The sequence below is a fragment of the Colobus angolensis genome, unplaced genomic scaffold (assembly GCF_000951035.1).
Source record: "Colobus angolensis palliatus isolate OR3802 unplaced genomic scaffold, Cang.pa_1.0 Scaffold59, whole genome shotgun sequence".
NCBI classification, from domain to species: domain Eukaryota; kingdom Metazoa; phylum Chordata; class Mammalia; order Primates; family Cercopithecidae; genus Colobus; species Colobus angolensis.
The window spans coordinates 9,867,806-9,882,106 of NW_012119487.1; the positions used below are offsets into that span (position 1 = coordinate 9,867,806).

Below are 14,301 nucleotides of genomic sequence, written 5' to 3' on the forward strand. Positions count from 1 at the left end.
AAAAATTTTTTTTTGAGACAGAGTCATCTCGGAGTTATGAGTGAGCACCATCTCGGCTCACGGCTCACTGCAACCTCCGCCTCCCGGGTTCAAACGATCCTCCCACCTCAGCCTCCCGAGTAGCTGGGACAGGTGCCCATCACCGCGTCTGGCTAATTTTTGTATTTTTAGTAGAGATGGGGTTTTGCCATGTTGGCCAGGCTGGTCTCAAACTCCTGACCTCAGGTGGTCCATCCAGCTCAGTCTCCCAAAGTGCTGGAATTGTTCAGGCGTGAGCCTCTGTGCCCGGCCAGGTGTTTATTTTCTAAATCCAAAATTTTTTGTTATCAGATCTGCTCAGTTTTAAGTAACATACTCAAAGTCTATTTTGCTCTTCTATTTTCTACTTTGGTAAGAGGTGTTTTGTAATTATTTTCCAAGTTACACTCAAAATACCCTCCATCTGTCCAAAGGTGCCGGAGAGTCATGCCCGTGAGCCCTGGGCCCCTCCTGATGTCCTGCGAGGCCGCGGTGTTCCCAAACCTCAGGGCTGCCCTGCCCCACTCCAGAGGCTCTCAGGCCCCACCCCGGAGCCCTCTGTGTGGAGCCGCCTCCTCCTGGCCAGTTCCCCTGTAGTCCTGAAGGGAGACCTGCTGTGCGGAGCCTCTCCTGGGACCCAGGTCAGTTCCCCGGTACTGCCCTGCAGCCTGTGTGGGAAGGTGGGTGGTCGGTCTGTCTGACCTTCTCTCCCAGCCCTGGGACTGGAGAGGACAAGATTAAGCATAGGGATCTTTCCTTTCTTGACCAGACTTCCAGTAATGGAAGTTGTCTGTTCCTCTAACCAGAAGACTTCTTTGAACCGTGACTGTTTTATATTCCTCTCTTGGTAGAGGCAGAACGTTCATCTCAGCCAAGCGCACGCCCATCTGGAATGTACTTCCCTGGGATGACAGCCCCAAACGGAGGCACTGGCCTCCTCTTTTTGCCTAAACCACTTCTAGAAACCTTTTATAAACCACGGGACTTAATGTGTATCTTTAAGTCACTGCTGGTTTTATTCATCATCAGCAACTGATGATGATGAATGGGTCTTTGAGATGGGTCTTCTACCTTATTAATTTTCAAAAAATTGGGATCATTTATTAAATTGCCAGTTATTAGCACTTCATACTATTTTAGCTTTAATTTCTTCACTTTTTAACAATACCATTCATTAAAAGTCATATTTTAAATTAATTCTTAACTGTTTGCAGTTGTTTCATGTAAATATTGACTGCCCTTTAAAGCATAAATTTTGAATATGATTAGATATCAACAGCCACATCCTTATAAAAAAAAAAAAAAAAAGCTAGAGTTTTAATTTAAAAAGAGCCTTAATAGAAATGATTTTCAATGGACTGAAACCAAACCAAAAGTAAAATGGGTCATTTACAAAAACCAAACAACCCCCTTCCCCACGTGCTGGAGTCTCCCGGGTCAATGTCGGGGAGCGCTAGCTCATGGTGATGGAGGAACGAGTGACTAATTGTTTGCCTTTCTATCTCGTGCCATCTTAACCTGGCTGATGGATGACGTTGGGTTTGGATCAGCCATGAGTGTGGAGCTGAGCAACTGAACTGGAAACTCCTCCACTGTGAGTCAAGGAGGCTTTTCCACACATGAAGGACGCTGAGCAGGAAGGACTCCTCTCTGCCTGCAGTTGTAGCGTGTGGACTAGCACCAGGGGCTCTCTAGACCACCTCTCCTCCATCGCCTTCCCTGCCTCTCCACGACAGAGCAGCCACGTCTGCACACCTCACCCTCTGTGCGCTCAGCTTCCAGAGCACGTTTCTCTTATTTCCTGGGTGTTGCAGCGCCTACCTGAACTTATTCAGACTTCAGACTACCTACTTCTCTGGCAGGTTAGCATCTCATGAACTCAACTCTGGGTCCAGTGTCTCTGTTCCTTTATTTTATTTTATTTTATTTGTATAGAGATAGGGTCTTGCTATGTTGCCCAGGCTGGTCTCGAACTCCTAGGCTTAAGGGATCCTCCTGCCTTGGCCTCCCAAAGTGCTGGGATTACAAGCATGAGCCACCACATCTAGCTTCTGTTTCTGATATTTGAAATTTAGTAAGACAGATTTTACCTAAATTGAGGGGATACCTTTACAGATCTAAGCTCTCGTTTCTGCTATCACTTGAATTTGATCATCTTTTGGCAGACGTTTTCCCCATTATATGTGCCAGACTTAAATATCATGTTCCTGTATAATATAGGATAGATTATTTTTTGGATGAATTTTCGTTGGATAAGTGGTAAAGATGAAAATGGTAGCTGGGCACAGTGGCTCACGCCTATAATCCCAGCACTTTGGGAGGCTGAGATGGGCAGATCATTTGAGGTCAGGAGTTCAAAATCAGCCTGACCAACATGGTAAAACCGAATCTCTACTAAAAATATATAAATGAGTCAGGCATGGTGGTAGGCACCTGCAATCCCAATTACTCAGGAGGCTGAGGCAGGAGAATCGCTTGAATTCAGGAGGCAGAGGTTCCAGTGAGCCAGGATCATGCCGCTGCACTCCAGCCTGGGTGACAGAGCAAGACTATGTCTCAGAAAAAAAAAGAAAAAGAAAATGGCTAGTCTTTTGCTGTGAGGTTCTGATGCCAGTACCTGTAATAACAACAGGAAAAACCAGTCTTTAGGGCCAAGGAGAGGGTGTGACTGATGGCGCCACCAGCATGTCTGTCTACCCAGGCCTGCTCTGGGGCAGCAAGGCCAGTGGCGGCCCCAATTCCAAGCCCCTCTTTTCCCCTTCCCTCCACAGCTGTCTCCAAGCCTTAGAAATCATCCAGGAGACTATGTTGAGTTTTTTTTTTTTTAATTTTGAAACGGAGTCTTGCTCTGTCGCCCAGGTTGGAGTGCAGTGGCACGATCTCGGCTCACTGCAAGCTCCGCCTGCCAGGTTCATGCCATTCTCCTGCCTCAGCCTCCTGAGTAGCTGGGACTACAGGCGCCTGCCACCACACCTGGCTAATTTTTTGTATTTTTAGTAGAGCCGGGGTTTCACCATGTTAGCCAGAATGGACTCGATCTCCTGACTTTGTGATCCACCCACCTCGGCCTCCCAAAGTGCTGGGATTACAGGCGTGAGCCAACGCACCTGGCTGAGTTTTCTTTTATGAGTTCAGTGTCGGTTAAGAATAAAGGGTGTGGAATTCTAAAAGCCTGAATATTTTGCTAATAAATAGCAAATCCATATTAACCACCGAGAACACCCCAGAAGCATTTATCAAATGATAAATAGCACTACAAGGATGAAGCTGGAGGATTGCTTGAGGCCAGGAGTTCGAGACCAGCCTGGGAAATAGAGCAAGACCTGGTCTCTACTAAAAATTAAAAACATTAGCCAGGTGTGGTGGCATGCACCTGTAGTTCCAGCTACTCGGGAGGCTGAGGCGGGAGGATCACGAGCCCAGGAGTTTGAGGCTGCAGTGAGCTGTGATCGCACCACAGCACTCCAACCTGGGCAACATAGTAGGACCCTGTCTCAAAAAAACAAAAACAATTTTAAAAACCACTACAGAAGTCACAGTGCACATAAAAAGTGTGTCACTGATCTTCTATTCAGCAAGGAACAAGTCAGGCTCCAAAAAGACTACGCTGTTTGCTTTTCTTTGGTATCTGTCTGTTTGTGACAGAGTCTTACTCTGTTGCCCCCAGGATGGAGTGAATGGCACGACCTTGGCTCACTGCAACCTCTGCCTCCCAAGTTCAAGCAATTCTCCTGCCTCAGCCTCCCAAGTAGCTGGGATTACAGGTGCCCGCCACCACACCCAGCTAATTTTTGTATTTTCAGTAGAGGGGGTTTCACCATGTTGGCCAGGCTGGTCTCGAACTCCTGATTTCAAGTGATCCACCTGCCTCGGCCTCCCAAAGTGTTGGGATTACAGGCGTGAGCCACTGTGCCCAGCCAAAAAGACAGTGATCTTTGGATATGCAGGGTAGAGCACTGAGGGTTGGCATGCCACAGGCCTTGTACCCTTCCCTCCAGGGGTGTTTGGAGTTAAAGTGGCACAAAAGAAGGTGAGAGACGTGGAGGAAAAAGGGTCTGTGGCTTTTCCCCCACATCCCCACTCACATTGCGCACCCATGCTCTCTGTCTTTGGTCTGTAACTAGCACTGGACGTCCTTTCCAGCAAGACGATGGCTGTGCTCAGGCAGCTGGCGCTCCTCCTCTGGAAGAACTACACCCTGCAGGTGCGTCCAGACCCCGGAGGGAGGTCAGCTGCGTGCCCAGCCCAGAGGCTTCTGGGGATGCCCTTGAGGGAGGGGTTGTTTACATGCCCCTGATTCTGCCTTGCAGCCCATCAGTGTGCCCTGTAATATCTCTTCCAGAAACGGAAAGTCCTGGTGACGGTCCTGGAACTCTTCCTGCCATTGCTGTTTTCTGGGATCCTGATCTGGCTTCGCTTGAAGATTCAGTCGGAAAATGTGCCCAATGCCACCATCTACCCAGGCCAGTCCATCCAGGAACTGCCTCTGTTCTTCACCTTCCCTCCGCCGGGAGACACCTGGGAGCTCGCCTACATCCCTTCTCACAGTGACGCTGCCAAGACCGTCACGGAGACAGTGCGCAGGGCACTTGTGATCAACATGCGAGGTGAGACATGCCAAGGCTCTCGGTGCCGGACCTGGTGGTGTCTCCACGGGGCTGGGCAGGCAGGGGTCAAGCCCAGGATCTGCGAAGCAGCTGGGTGAGGAGCTCACCCTGTCCAGACTTGGCCTCCGTTTCCTCCCACGTCACTACTTCAACCTGTAAAGGACCCTGCTTTCCCTTAAACCTGTACCTGCCTGTGAGTAAATAGCACTTTGGGTCCGATAGCACTGTCTCAATCCCCACCAAAGGGACCCTGGTGACATTTTAACCCGTGGAGCAGAACAGGTAAGAAAATGCACCTGCCTGCATTTGCCTCAGGCTCCTTTCTGTTCCCTCATTTTACAAGACATTATTGGTCTCCAGGACTCTATGAACGGAGTCCAATAAGATAGACAAGAAAAGTAGCAGATATTGGGACTTAAATACAACCTGGCAGAAAAAGGGAAAAAAGAAAGTGAGGTTTTTGCTTGCCTGATGGCATTAAGACTAGGAAGCCATCAAGCCCATCTAGCATCAAGTCTCCTCTTGGTCGCTGAGCCACCCAGGGAATCCCCCACCTTCTCTGTGGCCATGCCTCATTGTACAATGGGACCAGGGCTGGCCGCCCACCTGTCCAGAGCTATGAGGACCCCGGGGAGCAGCAGGTGCAGCAGCCTTAGCAGTACCAGGCCCTGGAACTGCATCTGACAGTCAGCAGGGTAGACAGGACTTGACAGGGATGCCTGGGTGGACTTGAGCCAAGGAAAGCCCTTTTGTGACAAGGGCAGGGCACGGTTTGAGCGTGTGGCACCAAGAATCTTTTCTGGGACGTGGTTTCGGGGACGTGGTTTCGGGTGGGCAGCTCTGAAAACAGTGCTGAGAAAGCCTGAGAAGGGAACTCCCGCTGCGTGTGCTGCTCACCGTTCCTAACCCCTTGCTATGGGGATGGAAGGTGTTGTCCATTTTCCCCTCCTCATTTGGGCATTTACCTCCCAGGCTTGAATTCCATGTAGCAAACACTCAGAGGAAGTGCCTTGGTCCCTCATAAAATGACGATAGTAAAACCCTTTCTGAATTGTAAAAGAGTATCTGGATGATAGGAAAAACCTTTGAGACACTCTGAGTTAGTGTCCACTCCATTTCTAAAAACACACCATTCTGGTTTTGAGACAGAGAAGCCACCGTGGGCTGCAGAGCGCAGTGCAGGGTGGATGGTGGGTTTGCGCTACTGGGCCTTGCTGCAGGCGCTGCCCGGAGCCTCCAGCTCTGCTCCGAAAAACCGCGCCGGGAGAATCCCCTGCCTAGGGCCCTGACCCTGCTGTTCTGCCCTCCTTGATGGCAGCCTGTCCCTCTGCCAAAGATGAAAGCCACCTTGAGTCTCAGGAAGGGTTTACAAAGCCATAAAGGGTTTGCCGTCTTTCATCTGCCGGTGACCTGAACCACCCAGATTTTTCAAGGAGGAGGGTAGATTGGGCAACTGTAGCTCCTGTGCTCTCTCTCCACAGTGCGCAGCTTTCCCTCTGAGAAGGACTTTGAGGACTACATTAGGTATGACAACCGCTCGTCCAGCGTGCTGGCCGCCGTAGTCTTCGAGCACCCCTTCAACCACAGCAAGGAGCCCCTGCCGCTGGCGGTGAGACATGTGGCCGGGCCAAGCAGTCGCAGCCCATCAGCAAGGCCTCTGCTTCCTCCCGCGTCGCTAGTTCAACCTGTAAAAGGCACTGCTTTCCCTTAAACCTCTGCCTGCCTGCGAGTAAATAGCAGTCTGTCCTTTGAGTCTGATAGCACCATCACAGTCCCCGCCAAGGGGACCCTGGTGACATTTTAACCCATGGGACAGAACAGGTTAGAAAATGCACCTGCCTTTCTTGGCCATCCCAAGCTCCTTACTGTTCCCTCATTTTATGAAAGACGTTACTGGTCTCCAGGCCTCTGTGGACAGAGTTTGATGAGATAGATAAGGAAAGTAGCAGATATTTAGGACTTAAATACGATCTGGCAGAAAAAAGGAAAGAAGGAAAGTGAGATTTTTGCTTGCCTGATGACATTAAAATTAGGAAGCCATCAAGTCCATCTAGCATTGTGGTTGGTGGCCCTCCAGGAATCCTGAATGCTTGGTGGCACTTCACATTGGAATTAAGAGAGGAATGGCCAAGAACCACCCCCCAAAAGGGGCCCCTGTGTGGCTCCCTGCTCCTGCTGGGACAGGGACCACTCAGTGTGACATTCTGGGGCCCACTGGAGATTCTCAGAGGCGGGGGAGTGGTGAGTTCTCGGCTGTGACAGCCTTGGTGGTGACAGCCCCCCAAGCACTCTCCCACTTCACCTTGTTGTTTGCCCCTCTGTCTGGATCTCTCAGAACAGCTGGTTTTCTCTTTGTTTCCACAGGTGAAATATCATCTACGGTTCAGTTACACACGGAGAAATTACATGTGGACCCAAACAGGCTCCTTTTTCCTGAAAGAGACAGAAGGCTGGCACACTACTTCCCTTTTCCCGCTATTCCCAAACCCAGGGCCAAGGGAACCTACATCCCCTGATGGCGGAGAACCTGGTGAGAAGCTCGGTTAGGGTTCGTGTTACCAGCCTGGGCTGTTGACTAGTGACAGTTACATGGCGGCAGCCCCACCTTTCTAAAGTATATCTTGAAGAAATATTTTCAGGAACATTTACTCTTGTTTATAGGAAAAATAAAACATCCAGCATAACTGGTTTCTAAAAGACTAAAATAATCCTTGAAGATAGCAAAGGCCCTCGCCCTATATCCTGGAAGACATGCTCTTGGAAGACATGCTCTTGAATGAAACATTTGTATTTTGGCTTTTTTTTTTTTCTGAGATGGAGTCTCTCTCTGTCACCCAGGCTGGAGTGCGGTGGCACAATCTCGGCTCACTGCAAGCTCCGCCTCCCGGGTTCACGCCATTCTCCTGCCTCAGCCTCCTGAGTAACTTGAACTACAGGCGCACGCCACCACGCCCGGCTAATTTTTTGTATTTTTAGTAGAGATGGGGTTTCACTGTGCTGGCCAGGACGGTCTCAATCTCCTGACCTTGTGATCCACCCACCTCGGCCTCCCAGAGTGCTGGGATTACAGGCATGAGCCACTGCACCTGGCTTATTTTTTTTTTAAGACAAAATCTTGCTCTGTCGCCAGGCTGGAGTGCAGTGGCGCAGCCTCGGCTCACTGCAACCTCTGCGTCCCGGGTTCAAGCAATTCTGCTGCCTCAGCCTCCCGAGTAGCTGGAATTACAGGCACCCACCACCACGCCCAGCTAATTTTTGTATTTTTAGTAGAGATGGGGTTTCACCATGTTGACCAGGATGGTCTCGATCTCTTGATCTCATGATCCACCCGCCTCGGCCTCCCAAAGTTCTGAGATTACAGGCGTGAGCCACTGCGCCCAGCTGTGTTTGAGCTTTTAAAAGCTTCAGTTTGCGTTCTTGGGGCTTGGTTTACATTTTCCTTTTCTTCCTGGCCTTCTCTGTGTGCAGACTTACTGGCATTTTTAGCTCTGTGGTCCTTGTGCACCTGATCCATGGCGTCACGGAATCAGTGTGGTGTTCATGGAAGCCAGATCTTGGTTACTCTGATGCCCTATCAGTGTTTGTCTTCATGTGGATGTGGCAAGCGGTTGGAATATGTGCCTCCTCTGAAGCACGGTCTTGTCTTGGAACTGAACTAGGGACAGCCAAGAAGTGACTTGTACGCAGGACTAGGCTTAGCTGTCAGGCCAGGCAAGACCCCACTACAGGTTCTGGGTGGAAGTCCAGGGTGTTCTGGAGAACGCCATATTTCACAGGTCTGGCAGGAGACAGAACTCATGGAAGTTTGCCATGGAAGTCACAGCAATGTCCCGTCCCTCCATGAGGCTTGACTCTGAGACACAAGTACCAGGCAGGCAGGAGGCAGCATGCTTGCAGCCAGCGCTTAGCGGTGTTCCTTACTGGTGCCAGGGCTGCCACCAGGCTAATGCTTTAGGGCAAGATTTTACATCTAGAAAAGGAACTAAGATGAACAAGACCTGGTATGGGGTGTGCGAGGCCCCAGAGAAAGGCCTTTGACAGGTCACCCAGTCTGGGGCTCAGGAGAAGCTATGTCCGGCTGTCACACATGATGCTTGCTGCAGCAGGGGACTGCAGTAGGGGACACTGGCTGCTGAGACCAGGGACTGGGCAGGAGTTCATCAGCTCCCTCCTGTTTTTGGGGAACAATTCCCTAAGCTTGGAAGCAAGAGAAAAGCAATCTCAAAGGAAAAGACTGACAGATTTCAGCATGTACAAACTGAAAATTTGCCCAACATGAAAAGGCCTAATGGTGATTAAAAAAAAAAAAAAAAAGCACGTAGCAGACTGGGGAAAACCTTTGTGGCAGATGACACAGAGCAAATATCTTTTGTTAGAAAAAAACGTTTTGTTACTAAGAATAGTCAGTTAGTCCTCAGCAAGACAGAGAACCTGAGGGGGAAGAAAAGTTGGCTGGAAAAACCAGCTCCTAGGAAAGCCCCAGGAGATAGAACGTGTGTGAGAGTGGCATCGCACAGGGGCTGGTCAATTGTAGCCCCACTATTGCCTCCAGGTGTCCATGCCTTACACCTACTAATACGCCTGATGAGAATTCAGCCCTCACGGCTGGGCACAGTGGCTCACACCTGTCATCCCAGCATTGGGAAGCTGAAGCAGGTGGATCACCTGAGATGAGAAGTTTGAGACCAGCCTGGCTGGCCAATATAGTGAAACCCCGTCTCTACTAAAAATACAAAAAAAAAAAAAAAAGAGAAAAGCCAGGCATGGTGGCATGCACCTATAATCCCAGCTACTTGGGAGGCTGAGGCAGACAAATTGCTTGAACCCAGGAGGCAGAGGTTGCAGTGAGCTGAGATCGTGCCACTACACTCCAGCCTGAGTGAGAAAGCGAGACTCTGTCTCAGAAAAAAAAAAAGGCCAGGCATGGTGGCTCATGCCTGTAATCCTAGCACGTTGGGAGGCTGAGGCGGGTGGTTCATGAGGTCAGGAGATTGAGCCATCCTAGCTAACATGGTGAAACCCTGTCTCTAATAAAAATACAAAAAATTAGCTGAGTGTGGTGGCGGGTGCCTGTAGTTCCAGCTACTTGGGAGACTAAGGCAGGAGAATCGCTTTAACCTGGGAGGTCGAGGTTGTAGTGAGCCAAGATCGTGCCACTGCACTCCATCCTGGGCCACAGAGCAAGACTCCATCTCGGAAAAAAAAAAAAAAAGGTGATCATGTATGTGATTTGTTTGTGTGTTGCGTTAGTTACAAAGTGGAAGTGACAATCACATCACTCTTCTCATTTGCTGTCAGTATGTGGTGCGTTTCCTTCCTTCTCCCGTGGTACCACTGAGCCGCCACGGGGGTCCTGAGCCGAGGTCACTCTGTTGCCCCAAGCATCCCTTCCCCCATGGACCCCATGCACATGGCCCTCCGCCCTCAAGAGCAGCTCCTTGAGGTGGCTGGGCCATCTTCTGCTCCCGCACCCAGGGTACATCCGGGAAGGCTTCCTGGCTGTGCAGCATGCTGTGGACCGGGCCATCATGCAGTACCATGCCAATGCTGCCACACACCAGCTATTCCAGAGACTGACGGTGACCATCAAGAGGTTCCCGTACCCGCCGTTCATTGCAGACCCCTTCCTCGTGGCCATCCAATACCAGCTGCCCTTGCTGCTGCTGCTCAGCTTCACCTACACCGCGCTCACCATTGCCCGTGCTGTCGTGCAGGAGAAAGAAAGGAGGCTGAAGGTGACTGCTCGCATTGACTTCCCAACACTCTAGAAACCGCGCTGTCCTGGGGAGGCCATGTCCAAGGGCTTGGTGTTTTGGTATTATTTTTTCTTTTTTTGTTTTTGTTTTTGTTTTTTTTTTTTGAGACAGAGTCTCGCTCTGTCTCCCAGGCTGGAGTACAGTGGCGCGATCTTGGCTCACTGCAAGCTCTGCCTCCCGGGTTCACGCCATTCTCCTGCCTCAGCCTCCTGAGTAGCTGGGACTACAGGCACCCACCACCACGCCCAGATAATTTTTTGTATTTTTAGTAGAGACAGGGTTTCACCGTGTTAGCCAGGATGGTCTCGATCTCCTGACCTCGTGATCCGCCCACCTCGGCCTCCCAAAGTGCTGGGATTACAGACATGAGCCACCGCGCCTGGCCTAGTATTATTTTTTCTTAGAGACAGGGTCTCGCTCTGCTACCGAGGCTCGAGTGCAGGGGTGCAAACACTGCTCACTGCAGCCTCAACCTCCCCTTGCTCAAGTGATCTTCCCACCTCCACCTGCCAAGTAGCTGGGACTACAGGTGTGCACCACCACAGCCAGCTCATTTTTTTTGTTGCAGAGGTGGAAGTCTTTCTATATTGCCAAGGCTGGTCTCAAACTCTTGGCCTCAAGAAATTCTCCCATTTCAGCCTCCCATCTCAGGCTGCCGTAGTGCTGGGATTATAGGCATGAGCCGTTGCACCCGGCCAGGGGCTGGTTTTGAGGCTGTCTGGTTGTTGATCTGGTGCCATAAATAACTTTAATAAAACTGTGCAGCATTGAGGGAGTCAGCAGTGGGCTATAAAATGATTCTGAAAAAAGTTGTGTGCACATAGACTTGTACAGATACACAGATCAAACAAATAAGGCAAAACGTAAAACTGAACCCAAGCAGTGGGAATGTGAGAGACCATAGTGCTCCTCTTCTGCTGTTCCGGAGGTCAGAAATGATGCATAAGAAAGGGCTAACCCTGGGTGTTGGCACACACCTGTAATCCCAGCACTTTGGGAGGTTGAGGCGGGCGGATCACTTGAGGTCAGGAGTTCAAGACTAGCCCTGACAACATGGTGAAACCCCGTCTCTACTAAAAATACAAACATTAGCCGTGCATGGTAGCGTGCACCTGTAATCCCAGCTGCTCGGGAGGCTGAGGCATGAGAATCACTTGAACCCAGGAGGTGGAGGTTACAGTGAGCCGAGATCATGCCACTGCACTCCAGCCTGGGCAGCAGAGCAAGACTCCAAGAAAGAAAGAGAGAGAGAGAAAGAAAACAGAAAAAAGGAAGGAAGGAAGGAGAGAGAAAGCAAAGAAAAAGAAAAGAAAGAAAGAAAAATGAAATGAAAGAAAGAAGGAGGGAGGGAAGGAAGGAAGGAGCTGAATTTTTAACTTTATTTTTAACTAACTTCAGTTGAAACGGGGAAGGAGCTGAATTTTTAACTTTATTTTTAATTAACTTCAGTTGAAACAGCCACACCCGGCTGCTGGCTGCCATATTGGTCAGTGTGGCCGGCCCACGACTCCCCAGGCACTTTTGGTCAGTGGAGGAACTGGGTTTCCTCATCACCACTCCTGACTCCTTGGTGGGGCAGGTGAGGAAGGAAGGTGTGGTCAGAGCTGTCCCATCACTGCGCCTCATCCTTCACTGCGGAGGTTCTGGGCCTCTCCTTTCAGAGTAGGGGAGGACAAGGGAATGAATGGCTATGGCATCCACAGCTATGGTCTGATCTGCTGTCACGTCTCATGGCCAAGGAGGCTGGTGTTGGTGTGGTTGGGAACTGGCAGGGTCTTTCGGCCCACCCCCAGAGGGGCTGGGCTCCTGCCACTTGACGTAGGGCCCAAGCTGCATCGCACGGCTTCAGGGGACAATCTCAAGTACCAAGAAAGCCTGGGGAGCATGCGCTGGGAGCGTGGAATCGCTCCACAGAATAGAAGGCTGGCCGGGTGCAGTGGCTCATACCTGTAATCCCAGCACTTTGGGAGACTGAGGCAGGCAGATCACTTGAGCCCAGGAGTTTGAGCAAGATGAGCCTGGCCGACATAGTAAGACCCTGTCTCTACCAACAAATTTTTAAAAGGAACCAGGCATGGTGGCAGCCATCAGTAGTCCCAGCTACTCAGGAGGGTGAGATGGGAGGCTCACTCGAGTCCAGGAGTTCAAGGCTGCAGTGATCTATGACTGTGCCACTGCACTCCAGCCTGGGTGACACGGCGAGACCCTGTCTCCAAAAAAAAAAAAAAAGAGGAAAGATAGAAGAGGGCAGTTTTATTTTCCACTTGAGGCTAAACGTTGTCGAATGCGGGGCTGCTGGGACAGTCGGATTAAGGCCTGCTGCCGTCCAGCCTGGCACATGCCGTCCTGGCGGGCAGTGGCGGGCCCCCAGCAGCGTGGCAGCTTCTCTCCCCAGGAGTACATGCGCATGATGGGGCTCAGCAGCTGGCTGCACTGGAGCGCCTGGTTCCTCTTGTTCTTCCTCTTCCTCCTCATCGCTGCTTCCTTCATGACCCTGCTCTTCTGTGTCAAGGTGAGCGTGGCGTCGGTGGGGCTCTGGCGAGGACGGGGAGAGCCAGGATACCCCAGGAGGGCCCTCTTGGGAAGAACTCTGTGGTCAGTGACTTCAGAGAGAATCTGTTCCTCATCGGGGAGAGGAGCGGTGGATGTCCCACTCCTCTTGGTGGAGCCAGGTCCCTGTGAGCAGGGATGGTCAGGAGTCCTCCTGGTCCACCTCCGCCGGCCTGCCCTGCCTGACTCCTGCCTGCGTCCTGCAGGTGAAGCCGGATGTAGCCGTGCTGTCCCGCAGCGACCCCTCCCTGGTGCTGGCCTTCCTGCTGTGCTTTGCCATCTCTACCATCTCCTTCAGCTTCATGGTCAGCACCTTCTTCAGCAAAGGTGAGTCCCAGTCATGGGGCAGAGTGGGGTTGCCAAGGGGCCAAAGGCCATCTGCATGGAAATAACCCAGAGGCTGTGATTGGAAGGGAGAGGGCCCTGGTGGACCTGCCCAGGGAGGAGTTGACCAGGGGTAGGTCGGACTGGGAGGAAGAGAGTCAATGTAATTTAGGGAGAAGGAGAATTCAGAGAAGGCAGGTGTGTGGCTGGCCATGCCGAGTGCTGTCCAGCTGCCCAAAGGGACTGTGAGCTGAAAGTGAGGACAGTGAGCCCAGCTGTGCGCAGAGCCTTGCGGTGACAGTTACGCTGAAGGTAGTTTCTCGTGTCTGGATTGTGTGTGTTCACTTTGTTGTCATTCTCCTTTGCTGCTTTCTTTTCCTTTCCTGCCTTCTGTTGGGCTGGTAAAGTCTCCTCTCGTGCCTTTTACCTCGGATGGTTCAGAGGCTAAAAGTTGTGTTTCTCTTTCTTTAGTGATCACCTTTAATGTTTCACTTAATTACTTAACTCTAAAATTCCAAAAAGTGAAGTTATTCAGTACGCCCAGCCTTCTCCCAGATAAAACTCCAACCTCACCACCACTCTAAGAGGTTCCCTTTTTTTTTTTTTTAGTTGAGACAGTGTTGCTCTGTTGCTCAGTCTGGAGTGCAGTAGTGTGATCTCAGCTCACTGCAATCTCTGCCTCTGGGTTGAAGTGATTCCTGTGCCTCAGCCTCCTGAGTAGCTGGGATTACAGGCACACGCCGCCACGACTGGCGAATTTCTTTTTTTTTTTTTTGCATTTTTAGTAGAGACGGAGTTTCACCATGTTGTCCAGGCTGGTCTTGAACTCCTGACCTCAAGTGATCCACCCTCCTTGGCCTCCCAAAGTGCTGGGATTACAGGTTGAGCCACTGCGCCTGGCCTTTGCTGTTTTTGTAGCTGAATTGTTCATTGGCTGCAAAGCTATGGAGGGTGGGTCAAGATAATCAGATGTTTGGAAAATAGTAAAGAGTGGGATTGGCTTCCACCCAATTCTTTGATTTCTTTCTCTTCAAAAAAAGAGGGGC

General features: G+C 50.9%; 1 protein-coding gene across 2 annotated transcripts in view; it reads left to right on the forward strand.

Moving 5' to 3' along the window:
- The first annotated feature begins 452 nt into the window (after positions 1 to 452).
- The window catches only part of ABCA3 (ATP-binding cassette, sub-family A (ABC1), member 3), a 60,966-nt gene continuing 47,117 nt past the window's right edge, over positions 453 to 14,301 (forward strand). For both annotated transcript variants that reach the window (XM_011962404.1, XM_011962405.1), the window contains exons 1-9: positions 453 to 659; positions 1,569 to 1,880; positions 4,143 to 4,222; positions 4,361 to 4,625; positions 6,107 to 6,234; positions 6,990 to 7,155; positions 10,101 to 10,360; positions 12,777 to 12,893; positions 13,138 to 13,258. In XM_011962404.1, coding sequence (XP_011817794.1) covers positions 4,169 to 4,222; positions 4,361 to 4,625; positions 6,107 to 6,234; positions 6,990 to 7,155; positions 10,101 to 10,360; positions 12,777 to 12,893; positions 13,138 to 13,258 — 1,111 coding nt within the window. In that variant the 5' untranslated portion in view covers positions 453 to 659; positions 1,569 to 1,880; positions 4,143 to 4,168. The remainder of the gene's footprint in view (positions 660 to 1,568; positions 1,881 to 4,142; positions 4,223 to 4,360; positions 4,626 to 6,106; positions 6,235 to 6,989; positions 7,156 to 10,100; positions 10,361 to 12,776; positions 12,894 to 13,137; positions 13,259 to 14,301) is intronic.